We start from the raw sequence: 24,760 nt of genomic DNA, 5'->3' as shown, positions 1-24,760 counted from the left end.
TGCAAAAAGAAAGGTGCCACTTAATACTGTGACAGCCCCCTACCAGGAGGTGATGGAGGGGAAAGGTCACCGGGCCGTGGTGAGGAGTGCGGAATGACAGCCAGGGGGAAAGAGGGCACAGTGGCAGGGGCCCACAACTTTCCTTTCTGAGCACGCTTGGACGGACGCACTTCCGCAGGTTTGACCGAGCAGTGGTGGCTAGCCCATGCCAGGGTGACAGGAGCCGACGATATGCCATTGTCTCGACGTGCATCAGTGGAGGCGTCAGGCTGGTTGGAGGGAGATGCAGTGGGGCAAGAAGTGGACCACGTACAGCGGTCAGATGCGGGGACTATGCGGGGGACCCGCGGACACCTCAGAGGAGGGGGAATGATGTCACTGGGGTCGATCATGTGGAGATCTGAAGTGGTGGGCAGTACATCATCCACCCCAGGCAAAATCATCTCCTCCTCAAACTGGAAAGCCCCTGAGTTCAGTTGCAGGCTGGGCAGCAGAAGGGGGACAGCGGTGAGCCCCGAGGGTTCAGCGAGGGCACCGGGCAAAGCGAAGAAGGAGCCAGGGGGGAGGTTGTCCATGTGAGAGATTAAGGAGCATAGCGAAATGGAGGGAGGGAATGAGGAATCGAAAGAGTGTCTGAGCTCATGTTGCGAGCGAGGGAAGATGATGGTGGTCACAGGATGAGGTGCTCTTGATGCTTCATCACGTGTCTTGTCCTGCAACATGCTGTCACGAGTCCTAGGATTCGATGGAACATGTCACAATCGAATCCACGTACCTCTGAAATGTCCATAAAGGGAAAAGCAATATCTTCAATTTTATCACACATGCGAATCAGGACGATTCAGTGGATGATGAAAATTCAATGAATATAGATGACCCAAATGCGATGGACATTGATCGGACACAATGACTATGGCATATTCGGAGCCTTCCAGTTAAGGAACACTTATGCTACAAGTGCAGAAAGACAGGGCATGAAATGGACAAATGTCCTGCAAAGAGTCCGAACATCAGCCGAACAGTGCCAATCATCAAACCAAAGAAGAAGAAGAAGACTTCTTCAATTAACAAAAAGAAGGCAAGCCCAAAGAAGCCATCTATCGGATCAAAAAAACCCTTGGAAGGTTCGTCGATCACGAAGAAAATGCGGAAGCAGATCAAACAGTTAGTCACGAAATTGGTCAATACAAGACTCACCTACCTCCTCCTCAGACTCGGTAGTGGTAGTCAAAACCAACCCATCCATCAGAAGAAAAAGGAAGTCGAAGAAGATGAGGACGAACCTATGGATATTAACCGAATGTCTCAGCATGTTCTTGGCATGAACACCATTTGGATTGGCACCATTCGTACTCATTCATCTCAAGCAAACCAGATGGACTTTCCTACATCAATATGGAAGAAAGTACTGATGACATTGCTCGATCTTAGTCAAAAAGAATGGCGTGGCATTAAGGTCCTCATTTAAAGGAAGTTTGACAACAGTCAGCAAAAAGACGATGACAGTGCCATGTCTTCTACATCTTCCTCTTCAGAAGAAAGCTTGCCTAGAAAATGCCCTAACAAGAAAGGCAGAAAGAAGAAGATGCAATGGCAGCAGTCGACAACAGACCAGCAGTCGTCGCCTTCAATTAATCGATGGATCAATCAGCCATTCAAGGGCATGCGAGAAGACTCTCGTCATGTGCAACCACGACATAACCAATTCCCTGGTCAATGTTGGAACTGTGGGCAGATTAGACATCAGCAACATGAATGCCGTGAAAGGATAAGGACATCCAACTCTTCAGGGAGTATCAACCCACAGGTGCGACCCTTGCAAAAGACTGAACGATGGAATGCAGGGCGAATCCCAGATTTGCTGTCACCTAAGCATCCCAAGCCGGCATATGCATGAAACTCCAGTATTGATTCCTCGAATCCAAGCACTGGAAGCAATAAGAAACAACCTTCCGAGTACCTCAATTCCTCAAGTGCATCGAAGTGGACGCATCGTCGAGTTGTTTAACAGTGATTCTGACTCATCAAGTGCCAATCAGCATTCTTGGGCTGATCAAGTTGAGAAGAAATACCCGTCTCTGGATGGTCCTGCATCAGAACACTCAGGCACCGGCATGAATGATAAATCTTTGACTGAATCACACGTCTCCACGGCCAGCCCCGTGCATACTGTTTCAAGAATACTTCCTTCTTCGAAATGGAAGCACAGACAAAGAAGAGAAGATCTTATGGTTTAATTGCCAAAGGGTCTTGGCGGTTGGAGAGGGAAGCTTGTGTTACGAAACATGCCGTCACTCATGGTCATGTGATCCTCATGAACAAGCACCTAGAAGAGATGCCCAATCACGGTCACTAGTCACTATGTGATCGAGGACAACTGTTAGGTCACTATGTGACCGAGGACAGCTTCTATTATTCTCAAGTTCTAACCTCAGGATCTGTGATCCAAGACTTTGGTTCCTATTTCATATTTCAGATATTTCACCTGTGCTAACATTAGCTCGCCAATTACCTTTTTTTTTTTGTACATTTATTTCTATACCGCGCTATGCGCAGTTGGAAGGGTGTAAATACAGGAGTGAAACCGCACGAGGAAGTGTCGACGTGTAGACTATGAGTAAACAAGGGGGTCAGTCACGTAAGTGCCGCGAGGGTAAGGCATATCAGCCAGGGTCCGGGGGGCACGAGGGCCGCAGCGGAGAAAACGGGTGTAGCAGAAATGAAAGCGATGAGGCAGTGGAGGCCGGTGGGGTGGTGCCAAAGCCGACGTAAATCCAGGAGGGTGGGCTTGGGGTTCCGGAAGAGCAGGTGCCTTGCGTGCACGTGTCTCGGGCAGCGCAGCATGACGTGGGTGCGGGTGCTGGGGGTGGTTAGATCGCATACACAGGGTGTGCCATGGAAGTGACGAGCAGGGCCCGCCGTCCCAAATTGAGAAGAAAAGTAAGGGGCCAGGTAGCCGTAGCCCGTTAAGGCTTGGGTTAACCTGGCTTCGACGTCGCGTTCATAATATTTAGAAGTGAAAACAGGGTGTAGCGTCTGGGCAGGCAGGGACAGCCACGAGGACCATATTGCAGTGGGTCGATCGGTGTAACGGAACTCGGTTTGCCAGGAGGTGGTCGCTCACTCATGTGTCCAGCGCTGGATCCACGTCAAGGTGGGTAGGACACTATCAGGTAGGGACGTGCCTTCCTTGGCTAGCCGGTCCGCCACCTCGTTACCCAGTACACCCGTATGCCCAGGAACCCATAGCAAAGAAATGTTTAGAAGTGGGTATTGCTCCATGAGAGGAGCGAGAAGTGCCCGAAAGTGAAGAGAAAAGGGCTGGCCACTGTGTGGGCTCAGCGACAGGACATTGGACAGGGCAGCACGGTTGTCCACGCAGAGGTAAATGTGAGTAATCATGGGGTAGGTCGCCAGAAAACTGGCAAAGCGGCTTGTGACTGCTGCCATTGCGAAGAGTTCTGCGTCATACACCTCAGCCTGGTGGCCCATGCCCCAAGCCCACTCGTACTTTATCGCACCCTGGTGAATGATACACGCACCTGCACCTGCTCGTCGGTTCCGTGGGGCGGGGTCAGGCTGGGCGATTTGGGAGCCATCTGTGAAGACCCATAGGGCATCGGGGAGAGGGATGGAAGAGTGCAAAAGAGGGAAGAAAAAGGAATGTAAGTACTCCTTGGAGCCGTCTTTGGTAGGCGGAGGGACGCAGACGTGAACCCTCTCACCCCACAGATGCGCAGGATCCCAGGGCGGCTGCAACCAGGGGAGAAGGCATGCCGCTCGCTTGGGCAGGGTTTGTTCGAGCACATCCACTGTGCTGGTGCCGTGGTGGATAGGGATGGTGGGGTTGAGGAGGGAGAAGTTGGGTGGGTCGGTAGTGCGGTTGGCCGCCAGGCAGTGGGTCACCGGGTGGGACTCCGAGAGGGTGAGGAGGCGAGCTGCGGCAAGGCCATTGAGCTTGTCGAGCTGGTGTCTCATTGGCAGGGCGCTGGATATGAGGTTGAGGACGTGGTGGGGGGTAGACCGCCATGCTCCCATGAACCACCGCAGTGCGTCATTTTGTACCTGTTGCAAAGGTTGAAAGAGTGAGTGTGGGCCCCGCGGGTTATATCACATGGGGCTACTGAAGGTGAGTACGGGAAGGATGGTGGTAAGGTATAGCAAGCGGGCTTGCACGACTGTCATGCCTCGCTGTGTGTTGGCGAGCATGCAGAAAGCGGCAACACGGGATGAAGCCCTGGCTGCCATGACCCGAATGTGGTGGGTGAAGGTTAGGCGTCAGTCGTACCAGATGCTGAGCCATCGCAGATATGAAGCAGGTTGAGTGGTGATATCCCGCCCATCCCACTGAACCCGCAGGGGAGGGTTGACATCAAGGGAGTGTCTCGGGAAGGTAAAGTGCATAAGCTCAGTTTTCGCCATGTCAATGGTCAGTTCAAGCTGGTGAAGCATGGTGCCCACACTCGGTAGAGTGCGTTGGATGATGGCCGTGTTCTCGTTCAGCGAGGGAGAAACAATAAGGAGGGCAAAATCATCTACGTAGCCCATCGTAGACTGCTGGGGATGCACGAATGGATCAAGGTTCACATACAGCGGGGAAGAGTATATAGTAGAGAGGACTGGCGACAGAGGTGATCTCTGTGGGATGCCGAGCGCAGCGACGTGGTATGATGGACCCAGCTCTGAATTGAGTTTGAGCCACACGGTGCGTGAAGAAAGGAAGGACAAGGTCCACAGGACCTCATTTGTGGGAAAACCCAAAGAAAGGAGAGCAGAGTGAAGGACGTCGTGGCGAATGTTATTGTAATAGCCCTCGACGTCCATGCACAGTAAGGTAGCAGAGAAACCGTTTTCCCAGGCAGTGCATACACGGTGCATCAGAGTGACTCCCGCATCCACGACAGAATGTTGGCCCCGCCCACCAAACTGTGAGCCGGGCACAAGATTGTGAGCACCGATCTGAAAGTTGAAATGAGCAGCAACCACTTTTTCTAGGACCTTGCTCAAGGTTTCCAAGAGTGCAATTGGTCAGTGGGACTTGGGTGCGGTGTAATCCGCCTTGCCCGGTTTGGGCAAGTACACAACCGCCGCAGCCCGAAGTAGGGCGGGGAGGTAACCCAGGTGCAAAGAAGAGGAAAGAAAAAAAAAAGAGCATGACGCGCACCAGACCGCCAGACCCATTTTAGGAGCCGCCACGACACTCTGGAGATGCCAGGCACTGAATAATTAGATGCAGCCTCGATGGCGGCAGTTACTTCAGTGATAAGGAGGGGGCGGTCTGAGTGCGCTGCTGGAGGCGTAGAGGTAAAGAGAGGAAGCAAATCAGGTAAAGGCGGAGACGCCAGAAAATAGAAATGCGTGAGTAGACGACCCTCGTCAGCTGGGAGAGAACCAGTTTCCCCGTCCGTGCAGATGACTGGTAGTGGGGACGCCCGCACTCCTTTGGTCCAGGAGGCGAGTCGCCAGGAATTGGTGTGCTGGAGTCACGCGACCGCCTCCTGAGTCCAGTCCTTCTGAGCTTGTCGGATGATGGCCGAGAGTGCGGCTTTGGCGTCGCGCCGCTCCTCACGAGTATGAGCTGCCTGGACACCGGTGCGGGCCGTATCACATGCATCATTCCACCAGAGCTGGGAGGCCCGGTGAGCATGTGTGCGTCGGGGAAATGCTTCATGACAGGCCACGGTCATTGCTCGCAGCAGAGCCTGAGCGCCCGCTTCGAGGTCGTCAGTGGTGGCGTAAGTGGTCGGCGGCGGGGACAGCACCAGTTCACGGGCAAAGCACGTGTTCCAGTCTTCCCGCTTCGAGACATCGATTCGAAAACCGAGGTCAATGTTGACTGGGTGGGCGATGTGGGAGAGAACAGAGGTCAGTAATGCGTGGTCCGATTCAAAAGATGTGGGGTGGCAGCGATGCTGTGAATGTGAAATTGTGCACTGAAGGTCACGCAGACCAGATCGATGATGGTGCCCGAGAGCAGGTCACCATTCACCATGTGGGTGGGTTGATCGAGGTCATTAAGAATTTCGAGCGACTCGCGCTCGAGCCAACCAGCGAAAGCATTGGAGGCAGTGAAAGCAGAGCGGGAGGCCCGTCCGGTCCATGACCATAGGGGGTGGTGGAGATTAAAATCCCCGGTGACAAGGAGGTTCGCTCGTGGCGGGAAAGGGATATCATAGAGAGTGGGCAGGACGCGGTGTTGGGCTCGCGAGCCTTCATTATAGCAGTTGACCATGAAGAAATCATGGGTGGGATCAGATCGGGAAATGAAATGAAGAACGACCACATCTGGGTCCGACACCAGGTCAGTACACATGGATATGTGGTAAGTGTTTAAGAGCACACGCCGGACCAGGATGCTGGCTCGAGGTCGCAGCAGCGCAGAGGTGGAGGGAAAATGAAAAGCATCCAGGCCGTAGGGCCGGACATTGACGTGACCAAAAACAGTAGTGCCTGACTCAGAGCCATGGGGGGTATCGATGCCGATTTGCCCCCACCACGGTTCTTGAAGGAAATAGATATCGTAGAAAGTGGAAGAAACAAAACCGTGGACGCGCGGATTAGACCGGGCCACATTCAAATGCGCGGTTGTGATATTCATGATGAGGGGTTGGTGCGCGAGATGGGGATACGGTAATCTTTCTGCGCAGGGCAGGTGGTGTCGGTGGCACTGTGACCGTTGGTGCCACAGACCACACAGAAATAGTGAGCAGACTCACAAGGCTGGTCAGCCGGGTGAGCCTCATGATTGCAGACAAGGCAGGCCTGCCGATGCATATCGGACGTGTGATCAGTCTTTCCACAGAAGCAGCACACAGGTGCCCGCTTCTTGCAGTGACTTTCGAGATGCATGAGGCACCAGCAACGAGTGCACTGACGGAACACGGGACGATCTTTCGACTTCTTTACAGTGATGCGGGAGCCATAGAACCAAAGGAAAGCGGCAGCATCACCGCGGTTGTCACGCCCTAGGAGGTTATGCGTACAGTAGTCGCGATGGGCATCCTCGATGGAGATGATAATAGAGGACTTCCCGAGCTGCTCGCGATGCTCCTTAGGCACAACGAAACTGGGTAGACCATTGAAGTGAACAGACAAAAACATAGAATTGCGGTGTAGTTCCGCCATGATTTCCTCCTCAGTGAGTAACAATCCCGTGTCGGGATGACGCAGCAGGCAGCTCGGGATGAATAGCTTCGTAACAGGAACGAGAGGACAGAAGTCCTGCGGCGCAGATGCACGTTCACGCAGATCTGGTGCAGGTGAGGCAGCACGTGGGACGACCCCCAAGATGTGCCTTATGGGGCGGAGACACTCGCGTATGAGCGAGTCGGGGGATTCATGTGAGAAAACGACCACAACTTTGGTGGGCCCAGCAAAACGACAACCAAGAGGATGTACCTTGGCCCATGTGGGTGTTTCACGCAGGCGGGTGTCAATTTTAGCGTACCACTGCAGCATGGTTCCGCCTGCCTCAATGGCTGCGTGCTGTTCCGGGGTGATGAGTAGAGCATAGCTCTTCTCCTTGGATTTGGCGACAGCCTGCACCATGGTAGGCTGTGCCGCTGCCTTTCCATTGGGTGGCACGTCAGCAGATGCAGACGTGGCCTTAGCTGCGGACGCGGGACCACGCGCCTGACCGGTCGGTGATTGGTGGGGGTTTTTGGCGGCAGCCGATGCTTGGGGGCTGGGCTGTGCTGGTCGGGTGCGTACGAGTTGGGCCTCGATGGCTGAGAGCCGCATGTTGATGGCTGTGTTGGCCATGCGGACTCCATCTTCCACGGCCTTGGCGAGCACTGCTTGGAAGTCGAGGTTGGCGGGTAGGGTGGTTTCCATCCGCAGGTGGCCCCGGGGTGGTTGGAAGAAGGCCTCGTCGAGGTCGTCCCCATCGACGTCTTTCCTTTCAGCATTGACATTGTCAAAGAAGTGGTCATAGATGTGGAGGGCGGCAGTGCCGGTAGCCGAGTTACTGACTACAGGGTCCACACCGAGCTCAGTGTACAGCTCTTTGCAGGTGGTGGTGAGCAGGGTGACGACTTGGACAAAGTCATCGAGGTAAGTCTCAGGGTTGGGGTGGTCCTGGAGGTCACATATAGTGTCGGTAATGGCCCTGGTATGGTTGCTGACGTGGCGCAGGAGGCCACTGAAGCGGTCCTGCAAGGCATCACCAGCCTCCATTTGAGAGGCCCAGCTGAGCACAGGGGTTCTATGAAGTGTCGCAGCATTAGAGCTGCCCGGTGAAGCAATGGGCTCAACGCCGGAAGCCTCCATGTCGACGTCGCTGGCGGTCGCTTGTTGGGCGCCTAAAGTGGACATGGTGGTCAAAGAACAAGAAGGATTGGCCAATTACCTGGCTCACAGCGGTTAAGCTCTGGTGTGTTTCACCTATCTATAGCTTAGTGGGATCCCTTGTACTAGTACCCCAGACTATGGTCTGCTACTATATAAAGGGGCTGGGACAGTAGGAGAGGGTTAACCTCTTCCTCCTCGTTCTCAGAACCCATTTGCACTCTAAGATCTGGAGATACTCAATACTTTCTGTGTGAAAGGAATCTGCATTCGCTCTTTAGGGGTATCAAGCTCATACGCTTGTTGAGAGCCAGATCAAGCGAACCTAGTAACCTTCAGGTGAATGTGCAGTAGCTTGGATCAACCAGGGCCTTGCAGGAGTAGAGTGGAATACCTCACTGCTACATTCTCTGCTCGACCAAGACAGCACTATAAATGCCTCTGGGATGGCAAGTACTGTGTGAACTTCTGTCTCTGCCCTTCGAGTGTCGGGCTATCACTAAACACGTGATAAAGGTTCTAGGGTGGAAAGGTGCTTCATAACAAGTTCACAGAAACTGTTGTATACACATCATGTGTTATATACTGTGATTATCTCGATCAAGAGAGGGTGTTGAAGGAATAACATATGTATTCCGAATAATCTTATAGATCACAGAATGAAGAAGAGAGTTACTGGAACATCTGGTATAGCATTGTCCAATTATATAATCCATAGAGATGGTACAATGAGACATTAGCCAATCACGATATTCATAAAGTATTGTACGATAGAAAGTGAATATGCCATTGGCCAGTACACACAGCCACAGGTCATGTGTTAGATGTTGAACAACGGCAGCCAAGGCCGGCGCCACGTCCAATAACTCACAACACCACTTGGGATTTGGGTACAAATGAGCAAGGTAATGCTGCATTAACTACCTCCCTTTTAATCATGCCACTTCAGGGCAGGCGGCACAGCTTGCACATCCGGTGCTTATCCAGCTGCCATTCCTGCAGCCCCTGTACCCGGCTCCGATGACCCCGAGGTCCACTGCTATCTCGCAGTGCCTCCCAGGCCCCAAAAGCCAACACACCCCCTCGAGCCAGCCACCTAACCAGCTGCCTTGTCTGCAGCTCCTTCTGCCCTAACCGGCACTCCCTGGTTCCGCCGCATTTCTATAGTGCCCTGGCTACAGGCGCTCCTCCCAATGCCCACCCCACCATGTCTGGCCCAGCCCGCATCACCCTGCACATTTCGCTGCCAAACCCAGCCTAGTTGTGCCCACTGCCTTGCCTCAGCCCCAGCTAACCACCCCAGCCTCAGCCCCTCTTGTCCATGTGCCCTGCCCCCTGATCCGGCTCTGGCACTTCGCGTGTGGTCTTGCATCCACGTCGCCTTCTCGACACGCACAGCCTGAGGTCCCCCCAAAGGATCCTGGGTCCCTTCCATCATGCACCGTGCTCACAATCATGCCCGGGCTAGGACAGCCCCCTCCCCCCTCCCTGCTCTCCAATGGACGCTACGCACCCTATCCCAGTGCCTTGTACCAGTGCCCCCTCAACCTCCGCCTCCTCCCTACACTGTCCACCATCCACCCCTCATGCTTGCACCTTGAATGGCCCAGTGCATGGCACCACGGTGTTGGTTGCGTCGAAGAAGGTCAGCCCAGGTTGACTAGATGAGAGCCCAGAGTATAACGGAGAGTCCCAGAGTATCGATGGCTCATTTGTGTTGAACAACGGCAGCCAAGACCGGCGCCATGTCCAATAACTCATGACACCACTTGGGATTTGGGTACAAACGAGCAAGGTAACGCTACGTTAACTACCTCCCTTTTAACCATGCCACTTCAGGGCAGGCGGCACAGCTCGCACATCCGGCGCTTATCCAGCTGCCATTCCTGCAGCCCCTGTACCCAGCTCCGATGCCCCCGAGGACCACTGCTATCCTGCAGTGCCTCCCAGGCCCCAAAAGCCAACATTAGATACTGTAGTATTACTCATCTATGTAGATAGACATGGTTGTAGATACCAGAGGTCCCAGACCCGGTATATGGGGTCTTTACCCACATGTATATATATCAGGTAGCTACATCACAATCTAAAGTGACTTCTCCACTGAGAGACTCAATCCCTTAACTGGGAGTCTTGTAGCCTTGCCCACTAGGTCCTCACCTTGCTGTGTGTCCCTGTGCATGCTGCACTAGCATGTAGCTCGTTCAACAATTTCCATGGAAGTAGGACTGTCAAGTGCTGTAGTGGTGCTGCTGAGCGCTGATGCATGAATGCATGATGCTTTAAAATTTAGATTATAGTATCAGTCGGTCAATGACGACCTCGCGATGTACATAGCCAACTTAGGGACATCGCGGCGGTCACGTGCCATTGTGGCCACCAATCACAGCACGTTTTGGAGATGTCTACATTACGCATGTGCGTTCGAGTTCTTTGCTACAAGAGCATACGTACTATGGAATCCTCATAATTATACTCTTCATTGAAAATTGCATTCAAGCATTGGTTATCGACAGAGAACACATCTCTCCCGGTATCATCTTTCGGACGCGGAGGTTGCCTGGGCGGCCGAATCTCAAATCAGCCTTGTCTGCGACGGACACCATCGAATTTGCCTCGCGCTATTCAGCCTAGATCATTCACAGCTGTGCAACCTCCTTGTAGCCATGGCTGGCATTGCGGTCACCAATATCGGCACCCCAAGGCCCAGATGCGCTGGCAACGCATCTGCCTTTTTACCTACTAGTCGATTACTTCTACACAGGTACTGCGATGGTTCATCATTGCTTGACGATGGTAGCGCAAATGGCAGAGGCGGCTTCTGGTTTGGAATGAGCACACTGACTCAACTCGCATCATATCGGTTCCGACCCATCTATGGGAAGAACGTTGCATGCCCCCTGCATTGCGGGAGATCTCAAATGGCAATAGTATACTCAATGTCCTTCCCGCTCGCTGGAGGCGAAGTTTGCGATGGAGTCAACGCCTTCGACGTAATTGGCAGATGCCGAGAATGGCAGCTCAGTTGAGCCCATCATACTGTGAGAACTGCGCAGAATTCTCAGTCGACGGTCAACTCCAACAAGAGAAGAATAGTTGGCTTCCGCACCAGTACGTTCGTCTCACTTTGCATCCGTTGATCATAATTCATACATGTGAAATAGCTGCCCAGAGCGAGCTACTACTCACATCTTTGTTACCCACTCCTATCCTCTGTCAGTAGCATGGCGAGCGCGATATCGGCAGCGACCGAGCTGCTCGAAGAAAAGTGAGCTCTGAATGTCTCCCCGTTGGCCAGTTTGCTAATTCCGAGGGCCTATCATGCATAGTTTCATTTCGAATTGTGCCTCTGCATCCGGAGCAGGTGAGTGCAATCGCAGCCAATCGCTATGATGCATTGAAATGATAACCCCACCCAGCCCTCATATTTTACGAACATATTACTACGTTCGACCAAGAGGTTAAATTCTTTTGGGGAAAAAGGTCATTCCCAGCAGTCTTCTTCTTCGTCAATCGACTGCTGGCTCTCGCCTATGGCGCTGTATCAATCTCAGCGATAATGAATATCTACTCATGAACTGTACGTATCTTGATGGAACTGCAATCTGATCACGGCGGTCTGACAGGATGCGATGGCAGAGGTCCGTTCCGAGTTCTCTAGCTCACGAGTTGCAAAATTTGTTACATTTCATGCCATTTAGTTGTGAAGTAGTAACGAATGCAATTAACAGTCTTGCGCTCGCAATCACGGCCGTTTCCCTAGGTAAGTTTTTGTGCACCATGTTTCAACTAGATACTGACGTCCTATCGCAGTGATCACGTTACAGCGAGTATATGCAGTGGCCGGACGTAACTGGTTTTCTATAGTAATTGGTGCGTTGCTAGCCGTTGTGTTATTGGTGATCGAAACTGTCGAAGGTACGATCTCTACGATAATTGGATTGAAAGGATTGTTCCATCACTAACTCTCTTGTCGTGAGAAGACTTCGTGAACGAATCAACCGAGGTCATCGTTCTAGGATCTACGGCAATTTGCTACACGTTCCCACAGAATTCGTTTGCGAGCACCTCCTCAAAGTAAGCAGCCCGTAATGTCGATAGCTTATGTTTCCTTCTCAACCGTCAACTACCAGGCGTAAGCTCGTTATATAGACTCTCCCTTCTCCAAATGAGCCACACTCATCGTCACTTCGTAGTAGCAACTGCCGCCCTTGTTATTTCTCTGGTCATGAACGTTGTAGCGGTCGGTGTCGTCTGGAGGATGCTATACAGAAACCTCAGCCGGAAGTGCCCTGGAGTGTTTTCACAGAGGCGATCACTTGCGACATTGTTGCTGAGAGACGGTGAGTAACGCTTACGTCGTAGGACCGTGGTTGTGTCATATTTCTTTCCGTACATAGGTACGATTCAGTTCGTGTACGTGGCCAACTCTTTTCCGTTGCAGGGAAAACTGACACATCATCATAGAACGCTATTGCTGCTGAACGTCAGCGTGAGAGTATTATCGCTTATTGGCCAGGTCAGTGACCCAAGTGTCCATCAATCCTCATACCAATGCTGCTGAATGTCATTTTAAAACCCTGACCTTCTATGTAGAATGCCCAATACATTTTCTGCAATTTGAACAAACCGTTAAGTTTCATCTTCTATGCTCATCGCAACAGATCCTCATGCATGTTATAGGCTCACTACAATTCTTGTCTCTCGCCTTTTGCTAAATATCCAAGAAACGGCCCGAGCCGCGTGGAAGGGGCAATCCGATACTCCCTCGTTTGTGCGCTCGAACGGTGGCGTGCAGACTGAATCGAACATCGACATCCCCAGCCTTGTGATCCCTTCTGATGCCGCAAACAGCGTCCCTGCAATCGACCTAGAGACGGGACCTTCCATAGCCACCGCCAACCTGGCAAACGCTGTCGCAGATGAGGCAATGATTGCCGGTCCTCCGAATCAAGACCGCCATCGCGAAGCGCAGGAAGTCTCGGTGCCCATGGAGGCTGGACCCTCTGGTCAAGGCCCCGAGGACGATGTGGCGCAAGGGCGGGCAGAGGGAGAGGCCGCAGAGGATTGGGAGGAAGAAGACGATTGGGAGGATGACTACTAAGGCGAGGAGCTGGAGTTGTTCATGTAAGGTGTTTTGGAATCTGGTGAGTTCATTGCCGCATACGCGCAATGTCCACACTGACTTTGTGTATTTTAGGTCCGCAATTTTTTCTCTATATCGAGACATTCCTATACTAGGCCGCAGGCATCCTCGTTCCGTATTTATTGGTTTTTGGAAGATCGGTACAATTCTCGCCGTCAAATGCCGCTCATACTGTATGTACTACGCGCGGATCCTCTTTTCTATTTATGTCATACTTTGTCGTATGTAGTCAGACATGTGCAGTGTCTCTCGCCGTCTTCAAATCGCTATGTGCAGCACACATTTTGATACCCCGACTCTTTAGGCCGCGCTTAGATGCTCTAACACGATGTCCGTGCATGTGAATATCTATTTTCTCTCGAGTTTCTGTGGGCAGAGGTGTGGCAGAAGAGAGCCTTTCAGCTTGAAGCGTCATGCTGTGCGTAAATTAGTTGAACGGTCTTGCCAGTCAAAGTGAGTTGAAATCGGCAAACACATATCTGAATAGGACATACATGGGGAATGCCCGCAGGTAGGCGTTCGGTAGGCCCTTGCTTTGCGAGAGGCCTTTTCTGTACCTGCCATAGGCAAGAAATCGACTCAAGGATCGTCGAGGCGATGTGACATGGATTTGATTCAAGTTAAGTTTAGTATAAGCTCCGGACAGCACTTGCAGCCATTATGGTCAAATTATGGTGGCGCAGGTCCTTTCTCATCGCCTTCATAAAGTCACCCGTCCCAATCAATGGGAGTACGTCTCCACGACTTTGCGTGATTCGCCGAGCCTCGAGAGACGCAGCTCAGAGGGAGTCTTCGCTAAACATTCTTAGGGTTCCCGAGTACGTGCATGCCTTTCGTAGCTTTTGTTAGCCTAGTAGCATTGAGAGTACCAAATAGGCACTTGCAAGCGAGCAAGAGTCCCCCAACTCCTTGGTCGTGCTACATTCTGCTCCAAACCCTGCTCAGGCTGTTACGCTTCAAGCAGCCGCGATATGGACATGCCCAATCCCATTGATCGAGAACTCCTCCCGAATCCTCCTCATCGCGTCTTCCACCTTCGCTCTCCTCTCAATCGTAACCAATAACCCATGTCGCTCGATCGTGCCTTCCTCAGTCTCGTGGAACGGCCCATGCAGGCCAGTGGGGTACACCCAGAACGCGAGACCCTTGAACGCGAGGCGCCCCTCTGCGTCAGGGCGGCCCTCCCCGACGATGTAGTCGCGGACGCCCCCGAAGTCCTCCACGTTGGAGATCTCGTCAAAGCACTCGGACGCGAGGAGCGCGGCGAGGAGCGTGGCGCTGTCCGTGCCTGTGGATCTGGCTTCGGTGAAGGGATACTGGTGGGCGACAGCGCTGGTGGCCATGAGTTCTGCGCAGTGTGCGTGAGCACCAGCATAGATTGTCACTACTTTAGAAAATCACCTATAATTCGGGCGTGAACGTAAGGATATAACGACACGAATGTGCGTAGGAGGGCGTCCAAGATAGGACGGGTGATGCGGTAGTGAATGGTGAAGCAGCTGCAGTATCGCCGCTCTTATACGTCCACATCGGCAAAGACCTGCTGTGCAACTTTCTGCACCGCCACCCGTCTATGATCTGTTACATCAAGACCCGGGGTCAGCATGAATTCTGTATCCGTCCTTGATGGAGATGTACTCTGATCAATCAGCCAAGCGCGTTTGGGATAACCCACGTCTCCGTAGGCGAGCGTGCATACTCCGAGCAGCAGTGCTAGAGCGGATCAAAGATGTGATGGCGTTGACCTGCAGCCTCTAGCAGAGATAGGAGAGAATTGGGTGATGAGGCCATGAAGTTCATCAAATATTCCGCGGATAATATGCTCAAGACCAAGTAATAACGCAGGTTATATAAGGGTAGAAGACGTTATGTAACGTTAATTCTTTCGCCCTAATTGTGACATCATCTTGATCGTGAATGCGCCGGTCGTGTGCTTCATGGCCATGTCAACTACTCAACCTCGCCAGTGAAGAGGGAGTCAACTCCATGAACAGTACGCAATTAAAGACAACTTCCACGGTACAAGCAGCGCACACATTGTTACAACGCATAGAAATTAATCGTGCTTTCGCACGCTTACCGGCCTGAACCTTCCGCAAAGTAGCGATAAATTCATTGTCCCGGGAATATCCTTTACTGCTCAAACTTACAGGTATAGTACAGAGCATGTGTACGAGAAACATACGTTCTCACCATCCCAAATCACCACTTCTTCGGTGCACTGGGCGGTGGCGGTAGAAGAGGAACACCAAGACCGCCAGATGACGACGAAAGCGATGCGGTGCTGTCTCCGAGCAGATTTGCTGTCGTCGACGACGACGACGAATTGTTCGCCTTCGTCCGACCAGGGATGTTGATCGAGAAGGTTTGGCCTTCCTTCAGGGAGTAGTCTTTCTTCGGGCCTGCGGGAACGTGTGGGGAAGGCGAGTCTTCTGAGCCTGGTTCCGATGGATTCATGCGGGCTCGCCAGCGCCTGAGCAGCATTGCATGAGCATAAAATTGTCCATCACTAGATGATGGCAGTAAATAGTCACGTACTTGGTATAATCTTGCAGCGTCACGTCTAAGGAATACCACCTGTCAAATTGTCGAGACGCAACTGAATCATGGGGACGTACTGAAGTCAAAGCTGTCTGTTCGTTCAAGGAATCCCATCCCAATGTAAGCTCTTCGCCCGTCGTCCTCCACGCGTACGACAAAGTACCGTGATGAATCGAGCACAGCTTCGACGGACGGCTTCGCGGGGTCATAGTCGGCCTTCGCGAACACTAGACATAAGGTGGTTCAGCGAGCAGTCTCCGAAAAGTGTCCTTGATTCTCCCACATTCTCCTTTGGAACCACCACATCATTGCGCTCATAAGGTATCGGCCAGCAAATACAGCGAACGGACACACCAGTATTGGGATCCTCGAATTGAATCGACACGCCAGTCGACCGCTCAATGATGCGTAGTCTGCCCTTCCACAGAGGAGCAGCAAGGTCTCCCCATTCCTGCGCACGATGACCCTCGTTCTTCTTCAATGGCGGGATCTTGAACACTGCATTGTTTAGCGTCAGCGAGCCATCACCCGCGATGCCCGCGAGATACTTACCGGAGACCTCCCTGCCGATGTACAGTACACTCTCAATTTCGTCGTCGCCGCCAAATTCGTCCATCGTGGCTCGAGAGTGGTTAAAGTATGAATTCAATGACGGGTGTGTAGATATGTACGAGACGGGAGGGTCCGAGTCGGAGATGCTATGCGCCGCGCGCAGGTGGCGTAGCGCCCATTGCAATGCAGGACACGTGCACGAGACGCGCGTGAAGCGCGTGTTGCCCGTTCGCGTTCCTTGCATTCGAATTTACTCCTGCAGCGCTTGACTGTGGACCATATCGCATCGCATCCCATCGACGACAGAGATGACAGGCCCTCCCACTCCCCCGCCCACTTCGCAAACGGAGATTGAAGACGCAGCACGCATCTCTGCGCCTGCCCAACCTATACCCGAGGTCGCGGCTGCTGCAGAGCCACCCGCAGTGGCACCGCAACCAGAGCAGGTCGAACAGCCCGAACAAGCAGCACAGCAAGCTGCTGTTTCTGAGCCTTCTGAGCCGACAGATGTGCCTCCTGCTCAACCTGTGGCACCATATCAGACCGCAGTTGCATCCATACAGCAGTCGTCTGCAAATGGCAATTATGCAGAACTCATCCGGATCGCAGAGGAGGAGGACATGCTTGTGAATAATCCTCTCTGAAGTCCTCTGGTCGATTATTGATAGTGCTGTTACAGACCCTTGATCATGGCAACAAAGCGCGACTGTTTGTGATTGCTCCCCTGACCTTAGCGTATCTGATTGCGGATGATCCGTATGTCAAGTTCCACTGTATCTGAAGATAATCCTCTTAGACTCCTTTTCTATTGAGTGCCGCAGCGCGCTATGTCATAACGAGGTTGCCGAAGAACCTCGCCTCGACGCCACTCGCTTCCTCTCTCATTCGCCTGCTTGCTTCCGTATGGGTTCGAAAATATGCAGCTGTGTACTCTCGCGCAGAAGATTTGTTTAATCTCTGTCAGCAATCTGGCTTCTCTCCCGCCGAGCTAGCGCCCACAATTGCGAACATGACGATGGTCTTTGTCGGTGAGCAGTAGAGTTCCGTTGTGATGCATGCGTCCGCTCAAACCTCCCTTGCCACCCAAAGAATCATTCCGTAAGAAGACATTTTCGTTGCTAGCAAGAGCGTACACATCGATCAATCTATCTCTGGCTCAAGCATATCTTGGACTACCCATCGATCAGATTCTCTTAGGTACGATTGTAAGATTTCCATCAATGATCAGCCTCACGTGTGTTGCAGCTGCATCTACGAATGGATGGTCATACGACGCAAGCACACAAGTCCTTGCACCTCCCCCTCGTGGAAGCCTCCGCTCCGAGGTAGCATCAGGTACGAGCCCACTGAACACAGTCGATGATGTCACTGAGTCGCTCCTGCAGCTCCCCCGACATTGCAATCGTTCAGTGTCATTGCGGACAGTGTGACGCGCGTTTAGACTGAAGTTCAGCAGCCCCAATGCTCAGTGTCCTTTTCATCGGATTCGTTGTGTCACGTCTGAGCCCACAACAGCATGTATCGATGTATTTCTTTCAGATATATTTTCCCCAACATCTGTGGCTTTTACAATCGCAAGTTGTGCTAATGGTACAGGCTGCCGTGAGAGCTGGCAGAATAGATGCAATCTCTGAGAGGAGGCCCTCCGCAACATGATCATACGTTAAACTCGTGTAGAAGACAACGCAAACGCGACCATTGCTCCGTCTTATCACCACGGAAGCGCTATAGAATGCGGGGGATCCCCAGACCAGTCGATAACATATCGACGAATTTCCGGCAGATCCTGATGGATTTTATCGCCCTCGTCAAATGGTAATTTTCGAAGCTTCGGGAGCTCGCCGTCGGGGCGGGCCACGACTTGATACCAGGGAATAGACACTACGAGTGGCAGATAACATCTATAGACTCCACCAACGTACCCCTGACCTATATACTCCACCGTGGGGATGAGGGCTGCGACTTGAAGTGCGAAGGGTTCCATGGTGCATGTAGTGAGACGACCCGTCTGGAACATGATACTCTGTATTGGTGTTTCTCGCAATGGACAAAGAATTTTGAGTACATCAACAAGTCCACGCTCTTGCGGCACCACAACTCTCAAATCCTGCAGATCAGGGCAAACTTTTGCTATCGCCATGGTATTCGCCATAGTCAGATAGCAGGTTAGAACAACAGGATTCGCCTGCTGGAGCATTGATTCGATCTTCGAGGTGATGTTTGCTTTAGAATTGACAAGATACAGTCGACGAACTCGGGTGGATAGAGGAAGTGAATAATCAACCTCAAGGAAGTCAAGCTTTGGTAGATGAAGCGAGGCATGCGGATTGGTAAGTTTGCATCGGTCAATGTGCAGCGTGTGCAGATTGGGACATGCAGTTGATATGCTCGTGAGATCGATTGTCGTGCTGCATAGGTTCAGCTCATGAAGTGCAGGCCAAACGCTATCTGCCTTCAGAGTTCTAGAGAAAATGTGATGGCCATCCAGGCTTAAGGTGACAAGAGAATCGACAAAGGTGAGCAGGGACAGCATGGTGTTGTCTAGAGCGTTCATTGGGAGGCCGTTACCACTTCCTCGAATGTTTTGTGGGTGATACAATGTGATATGATGACGTGGATGGCTCTTCATGCATGAGAGAAGTTGTAGTGCTGAGGCATTTGCATCATAAATGAAGACGTCGTCGAGAGAAGGAAGGGCAGCAATCGCATCTGCCAATGGTGGAAAATGCTCCAAGAAAGATTCCTGTATCGTATTGTAGGACATGCGCAGATACAGTTTGCGTAATCTGGTCGCCTGTCGAATCACCTCAGCCAAAGATGACGCAGGAGTGTTTTTCTCGACTGAAGACGTGATGAACAGGGGCGAAGGCGCCGTATACCAACGACCGAACACCGACGCTGCCGCATATCGTACCATATCAGCCAAAGACGATGTGGGCGTAGTTCTGTCGACTACAGAGATTGTCCGCTCGGGGGGTGAACACCGAGTCCGAGAGTGTGAGATGCTTCAGACAACGGATGCGAAGTGTGGGGTTCGTGAGCATGAAGGAGCAAAAGCTTATGGCCTGCCGCTCGTGCCTGAGAATGACCTCCGACAGGAAGCGCGGCATTGCGATGTTGTATGCATCGTGACAAGTCAATGACAGCTTTCCAGCATCCCCTGGCGATATGCAAGACAAAATAATATCGATGACATCGCGGTTCAATGTCAAGAGATTCATCTTCTATGACGAATCGGTGAGCGAGACGATTATCTGACTGTGCAAATAAACCATATGCTAAGCCTATAGATTTCTACTCACCTTCTGATCAGACAGGTATCTGTATGCGATTGAGAACCGAAGAGAATGCACAAACGAGAATGCACAAACGATGACGACGATGGTGACGGTCTCAGGCCATCGTAGGTCACATGAGGCAGTGGCCGCGCTCGAACAGACGCTCAAGCCGCGCCTCGGCTTTAGCTTTAACAGTTGGACCTACAAGTATACATACCTCTCGTGCTTACATATCCTCTGTATTCTGTTTTCTAGGGAAGTCTTTTTGGACTAAGGACAGCACAGTATGGCCTCTGAAGAGTGTCCACGTCCCAAACGCATCAAATTAGATGTATCGGACGCAGTGGCTCATATTGTCGGTAGCACTGTCGTGAGCGAGAAGTTGAATGCTGGCAAGAGCGCTGAGGATGGCGAAAAGGATGGCCAGAACACAGTCGTTACGGCTATTGTGAGTCAATCACGGCTACATCTCGTCTCTAAAGGCCGACGGTGACCATTGAAGGTGGATTCTCACCCGGAGGCGGATGACGAGCGATGGATTCATCTACTCTTCACTTGGTCAGGAAAGCCGTTCACGCTTGATATAGCAGAGTCTGACAGGTGAGCATACCCTGCGTCATGTATTCAACAATATCTCACATACTGTTCCACGTCCGTCACCAGAGTCTACGACTTAAAGGCTTTACTGCAGAGTCTTACGGACGTACCACCGGAGAGGCAGAAGATCCTTGGTCTCGTCAAGGGCAAATTACCGCCTGATGAGGAGCGTATGTAAGTGTTGTCAACATGCTACCAGTCTGCTGTCACTCTGAAGTCGTGCTGATCAATACCATAGCGGAGATCTGAAGCTCGTCAGTGGCAAGAAATTCACTCTTGTCGGCACTCCGCAAGGGCATGAAATCAAAGATCCATCTCGTGGGTGTTATGTCAGCCATCATTTGTCTCACAGCATGATAGAATGTCAATGCACTCTGCACAGAACTCGAGTATCTCCCAGATGTGTTCAATGATCTGGACGTGGATTTCTCGGCCAACCCCGATGCTGCGCGAGAGTACATCAATGACCAACGGAATCAACGAAAGATCAGGGAATATACCAGTAAACTCAATATCAATGTCATTCATCCGTTAAGGGAAGGCAAGCGCTTGCTTGTGCTGGACATCGATTATAGTGAGGCTTTTGCACATTGCCTACGTATATGCCTATTACTCAAGAGTGTCTGTCATTGAAGCGATATTGGACACCAAACCTCTCACGTCCGGTGCATTGCCTCCACATGAGTGCGCGAGACCGCGGTTGCACGAGTTTCTTGAGGCGGTCTATCCTCATTATGACATTTGTATCTGGTAGGCGGACACCTCAACGTTCAGGACACCTTACGTATGCTGTGACAGGTCTCAGACCAGCTGGATATGGCTCGAGACTAAGCTTGTTGAACTTGGAATGCTTGGAGCTGGACGCAACTACCAGGTATGTCGTCGTCATGCTATCGCGCGTCAGATGCTGGATCTCTAGTGCATGCAGATCTCATTTGGTGAGCTTCACCAAGCCCTTAAAACCGCTCTCATCTCATCGTATCTGCGTGTAGTCCTCGACAAGACCAGTATGTTCACCGTTTTCTCGAAACGAGAAGGCAAGATGTACAAGCATTCTGTGAAGGCCCTTCAGATTATCTGGAATCACTTTCCTCAGTAGTGAGCATCGCATCCGATATGCTGCATTCTGTTCACACATGATCAATCGCCTAAACAGCAATGCCAGCAACACACTTCATGTCGATGACCTGGTGAGTCAATTTCTCACATGACGACTGTCAGTTCATGACCGATTACCCTGGTAGGGCCGCAACTTTGCATTGAATCCTGGAGAAGGTTTGAAGATACCCGCATTCAAAGATGCGCATACCACACGCGCGATGGCAGACCGCGAGCTGGACAAACTCGCGCGCTATATGGTACATATCGCCACTATCCACGAGGATTTCCGTTATGTAAACCACAAGGTGAGTCCCAGCTACGCTTTCCCTTGGGTTTGTCCTCATCTCGTCAATTTCAGGACTGGCAGTTAGTAGCACGGGCACTGCCTCCATAGCGCTGGAGCGCTTGATACCTCACATAGCATCGGCAACATCGATGGATCCTATTTCATGCCGCATCTTGTTGTACAGTTGTTTCGATCTCTAGGTAACATGACAGATGGTTGATGTATCATACCGCACATGGAACATACGGAATATATACGGACTTCACATCTTGAGAACAACCCTTCGAACAAGGAGCATATTAGCAAATTATATGACATGTCGCTACTCGCATCTCATCAGAGGATGTGGATGTCGCCGTCTGTGCTAACAAGTCGTCACGGTAAATTCATACATTATTTCCCTTCTGGAACAACTTCTTCTGCAATCGGCAGAACGTCTCTCCATTGCGGAAATTCCTCCTGCGCCCACCGTTTTTGACCTTCTTCACTTCGCGTGTCCAGGAAATGTTTGATCGCAAGCACCATCTGACATGCACACAGCTCCTTGTCGATGCCACCTACGCCTGTAGCTAGGCCGGTCATGGCCACGCTCTCTATGCGGTCCACCTCCGCCGCATGCTCATTCCAATGTTCCAGTTCTGTGAGAAGACTCCACATCGTGTTGTATACCAGGTCTTTGTGCCAGTGCACGTCGATTGGGTACCGCATGGTTGGAGAGACCGCGAGGACTCGACATCGGGGATATTGTGGGTTCTGCCGGAGCAACTCGGGCAACTGCACTAGGGTGCAGGTGCCCGGAGGAGCAAAACCGTAGTACCGCTCCTTAATGGCGGCCTGAGCACACCTTGTGAGAGCCATGACATCACCCTTCGGTGACAAGGCTTGAGACAGATAGAGGTCGAATCTGAAATGAACGTTTTCAGGAATAAGGGGCCGCGGAAGGCAGATTCAACTCAGTCTGTGAGAACTCGCAACTCACCCTCCATCCATGAGACCGTACGAATTGGCCGGAGAGACGATGCAGTCGAAATATGAATGGGGTGGCTCCAGCTCTCCTAATGTGCTCTGCAAGATGGTGAACCGCTCCTGGTCCTTAGACGAGAGTAGCTTGAGCTGTATCTTCCAGGCATCGTAGAGGCTCAACGCAGTGGTTGGCCCTCGTTTCGGTTCCATGAACAGGAACTTCACAGAGGACATTTTGCACGCAGGCTCAGCTGGTTTCTCTACCGACAGTCATTAGTATTTACCTTGATGATCCAACGCAGAACACTCACCGACTATCTGGTCGTCGGCTGTGATGGAAAGACTCTTGATGGACGCGGTACTTGTAGATATCGTCTCCGCCATCCGACCTGCACGTTAATCCTTCTACTAGTATTCTGTCGAGCTGAAGGTGATGTGTCCACGTATGTTCCACGTATTCCACGGTCATACGCTCCGCGTTCGTCATTTGGCCCGTTCCGTCCTGTTGTCATCTGAGGCTAGCGCATGCACGTAATCAGCAGCCTCAGTCGAGGTGCACCATCCAGCTACGGTGTCAGCGCCTGGCGGAAGAGTATATCGACATCGACGTCGAAAGTAGTCCAGATCGTCACGAGAAGGTCATTGCAAGCGATGGCGTCAGGAGCGAAAAGCGCAGATACCCCGAGACCGTCGGCAAGCGTGATCGTCGTCAATCACCTCAACGAGATCCTGCTCGTCCACCGGAATCCAAAGTCTCAATCGTTCGGTGGTGTACATGTATGTTCGCATAACCGAATCTCAGGCGTCGCGCCCGTAACGTATTGCAGGTCTTCCCAGGAGGGAACTATGACGAGAAGCAGGACGATACGCTCGAGCTTACGGCAATCAGGGAAGTCTTCGAGGAAACTGGCTTGCTCCTCGCGTCATCGTCTGCAAATCGTTGGCCCTCAGATGCTGAGCTGGATGATTCAAGAGAGGCAATCCATGCTCAGAGGCAGCTCTTCCGAGACTTTTTATCGCGTTTCACCTTGACGCCAGATACGTCTTCTCTACTGCCCTTTACGCAATGGATCACACCGCCGACGATGCCTAGGTCAGTCATGCTGAATCGTTTCTCATGAATTTCCTCTAACGAGACCTGCAGGCGGTTCCACACCAACTTCTACGTGACGTTCCTCGACAGCGCCTCTGCCACAGGTTTCACATCCGGAGGCAAACGGGAGCAGTTCCCTACCCCAGACGGTGGGAAGGAGGTGATTGAAGCGCGATTTGTGCACCCTCAGAAGGCCTTGGCGGAGTGCAGAGCTCACCAGATCGCCCTCATGCCTCCTCAGGTCTATCTTCTCGACATCCTCGCCGATATCCTACGTAGCGACCGGAACACGGACAGCCAGCGCGACAGGGTACGCGCGCTCTCGACGGGCACGTTTGGCCGCATTGTATTCCAACCGCACATGCTTTCTGAACGCGATGCCGATGGCAACACAATTATGACCTATGAAGGTGACGAGACAAGGGGAGGGCCGAAGGGCCGTTTGCATCGTAGTCTGGTCAAATGGGGGAAAGGAGGGGTGCGTGCCGACTATATTCTGTCCTTGTTCCCCGCATCTGACGCGTTTATCTCAACACAGATTGCCACGGATGTTGTGGTGCAGCGAACATTTGATGTTTTCTCGGACAGCGAAGCACGGTCGGCAGTTGCAAGCTCGAAGTTCTGACATCCCTGCTATTGTTTCAAAGGTGTTACGCCTTGTCTCCAACAAGATTGACGTGCTGTTTACGTTGTATTTTTATGCTGGTACAATCATCGCAGTTCTGCCGAATGCGCCTGCTGGTTGTCCATGCAACGTGCCATGCATTAACCTCCTGGAGGCCCTGGCAAACCTGTTCAACGGAGGACACTATGAAACCTGTGCTTCTCGTAATGGCTAGTAATCGCCGCGCGCAATTGTGTAGCCTTGTTCGCCAATCTCCTGCCAGTGTCGCTACCCCAGGCAACGGACCAATCGT

At 52.0% G+C, this 24,760-nt stretch overlaps 10 protein-coding genes across 10 annotated transcripts; 4 read left to right on the top strand and 6 right to left on the bottom strand.

Annotated features, from left to right (window-relative positions):
- Positions 1-20: 20 nt before the first annotated feature.
- Positions 21-722, bottom strand: LAESUDRAFT_756708 (uncharacterized protein; the record flags this gene model as incomplete). The annotated part of the gene is made up of 1 exon (XM_040912199.1): positions 21-722. The coding sequence occupies one exon, from the start codon at positions 720-722 to the stop codon at positions 21-23; it is 702 nt and encodes a 233-aa protein (XP_040767533.1).
- Positions 723-11,976: 11,254 nt separating this feature from the next.
- On the top strand, positions 11,977-13,390 carry LAESUDRAFT_756706 (uncharacterized protein; the record flags this gene model as incomplete). Its single annotated transcript, XM_040912198.1, has 8 exons — positions 11,977-12,049; positions 12,100-12,204; positions 12,270-12,363; positions 12,439-12,629; positions 12,687-12,702; positions 12,754-12,805; positions 12,883-12,917; positions 12,970-13,390. 8 exons carry the CDS (start codon positions 11,977-11,979, stop codon positions 13,388-13,390), a joined length of 987 nt encoding a protein of 328 aa, XP_040767532.1.
- A 142-nt stretch (positions 13,391-13,532) lies between these two features.
- LAESUDRAFT_722765 (uncharacterized protein) lies at positions 13,533-14,106 on the bottom strand. Its single transcript, XM_040908270.1, has 2 exons — positions 13,927-14,106; positions 13,533-13,872 (listed from the first exon to the last, which is right to left on the bottom strand). Exon 2 carries the CDS (start codon positions 13,845-13,847, stop codon positions 13,662-13,664), a length of 186 nt encoding a protein of 61 aa, XP_040767531.1. The 5' UTR covers positions 13,848-13,872; positions 13,927-14,106; the 3' UTR covers positions 13,533-13,661.
- Positions 14,107-14,186: 80 nt separating this feature from the next.
- Positions 14,187-15,232, bottom strand: LAESUDRAFT_722764 (uncharacterized protein). Its single transcript, XM_040908269.1, has 4 exons — positions 15,071-15,232; positions 14,834-15,010; positions 14,317-14,780; positions 14,187-14,262 (listed from the first exon to the last, which is right to left on the bottom strand). Exon 3 carries the CDS (start codon positions 14,773-14,775, stop codon positions 14,389-14,391), a length of 387 nt encoding a protein of 128 aa, XP_040767530.1. The 5' UTR covers positions 14,776-14,780; positions 14,834-15,010; positions 15,071-15,232; the 3' UTR covers positions 14,187-14,262; positions 14,317-14,388.
- A 172-nt stretch (positions 15,233-15,404) lies between these two features.
- LAESUDRAFT_695641 (adaptin ear-binding coat-associated protein 1 NECAP-1) lies at positions 15,405-16,660 on the bottom strand. The gene is made up of 6 exons (XM_040906247.1): positions 16,526-16,660; positions 16,328-16,471; positions 16,257-16,262; positions 16,051-16,200; positions 15,971-15,995; positions 15,405-15,905 (listed from the first exon to the last, which is right to left on the bottom strand). Exons 1-6 carry the CDS (start codon positions 16,587-16,589, stop codon positions 15,635-15,637), a joined length of 660 nt encoding a protein of 219 aa, XP_040767529.1. The 5' UTR covers positions 16,590-16,660; the 3' UTR covers positions 15,405-15,634.
- Positions 16,661-16,833: 173 nt separating this feature from the next.
- On the top strand, positions 16,834-18,139 carry LAESUDRAFT_695639 (uncharacterized protein; the record flags this gene model as incomplete). The annotated part of the gene is made up of 7 exons (XM_040906246.1): positions 16,834-16,923; positions 17,026-17,151; positions 17,205-17,281; positions 17,339-17,553; positions 17,615-17,722; positions 17,771-17,860; positions 17,911-18,139. The coding sequence occupies 7 exons, from the start codon at positions 16,834-16,836 to the stop codon at positions 17,964-17,966; spliced, it is 762 nt and encodes a 253-aa protein (XP_040767528.1). The 3' UTR covers positions 17,967-18,139.
- Positions 18,097-19,897, bottom strand: LAESUDRAFT_520969 (uncharacterized protein). Its single transcript, XM_040902788.1, has one exon. It carries the CDS (start codon positions 19,440-19,442, stop codon positions 18,237-18,239), a length of 1,206 nt encoding a protein of 401 aa, XP_040767527.1. The 5' UTR covers positions 19,443-19,897; the 3' UTR covers positions 18,097-18,236.
- Positions 19,898-20,089: 192 nt separating this feature from the next.
- LAESUDRAFT_756702 (HAD IIID h) lies at positions 20,090-21,895 on the top strand (the record flags this gene model as incomplete). Its single annotated transcript, XM_040912197.1, has 12 exons — positions 20,090-20,251; positions 20,306-20,403; positions 20,467-20,574; positions 20,639-20,718; positions 20,783-20,974; positions 21,036-21,150; positions 21,199-21,274; positions 21,329-21,338; positions 21,393-21,498; positions 21,557-21,590; positions 21,645-21,806; positions 21,860-21,895. 12 exons carry the CDS (start codon positions 20,090-20,092, stop codon positions 21,893-21,895), a joined length of 1,179 nt encoding a protein of 392 aa, XP_040767526.1.
- Positions 21,896-22,180: 285 nt separating this feature from the next.
- LAESUDRAFT_646685 (macro domain-like protein) lies at positions 22,181-22,960 on the bottom strand (the record flags this gene model as incomplete). Its single annotated transcript, XM_040904002.1, has 2 exons — positions 22,181-22,691; positions 22,767-22,960. 2 exons carry the CDS (start codon positions 22,958-22,960, stop codon positions 22,181-22,183), a joined length of 705 nt encoding a protein of 234 aa, XP_040767525.1.
- Positions 22,961-23,061: 101 nt separating this feature from the next.
- LAESUDRAFT_520859 (uncharacterized protein) lies at positions 23,062-24,481 on the top strand. Its single transcript, XM_040902787.1, has 4 exons — positions 23,062-23,527; positions 23,578-23,843; positions 23,895-24,321; positions 24,382-24,481. Exons 1-4 carry the CDS (start codon positions 23,276-23,278, stop codon positions 24,466-24,468), a joined length of 1,032 nt encoding a protein of 343 aa, XP_040767524.1. The 5' UTR covers positions 23,062-23,275; the 3' UTR covers positions 24,469-24,481.
- The last annotated feature ends 279 nt before the right edge of the window (positions 24,482-24,760 follow it).

This window comes from Laetiporus sulphureus (genome assembly GCF_001632365.1).
Source record: "Laetiporus sulphureus 93-53 unplaced genomic scaffold LAESUscaffold_7, whole genome shotgun sequence".
NCBI lineage: Eukaryota > Fungi > Basidiomycota > Agaricomycetes > Polyporales > Laetiporaceae > Laetiporus > Laetiporus sulphureus.
Note: the sequence above shows the minus strand (reverse complement) of the source record. Positions and strands in the feature narration are given on the sequence as shown.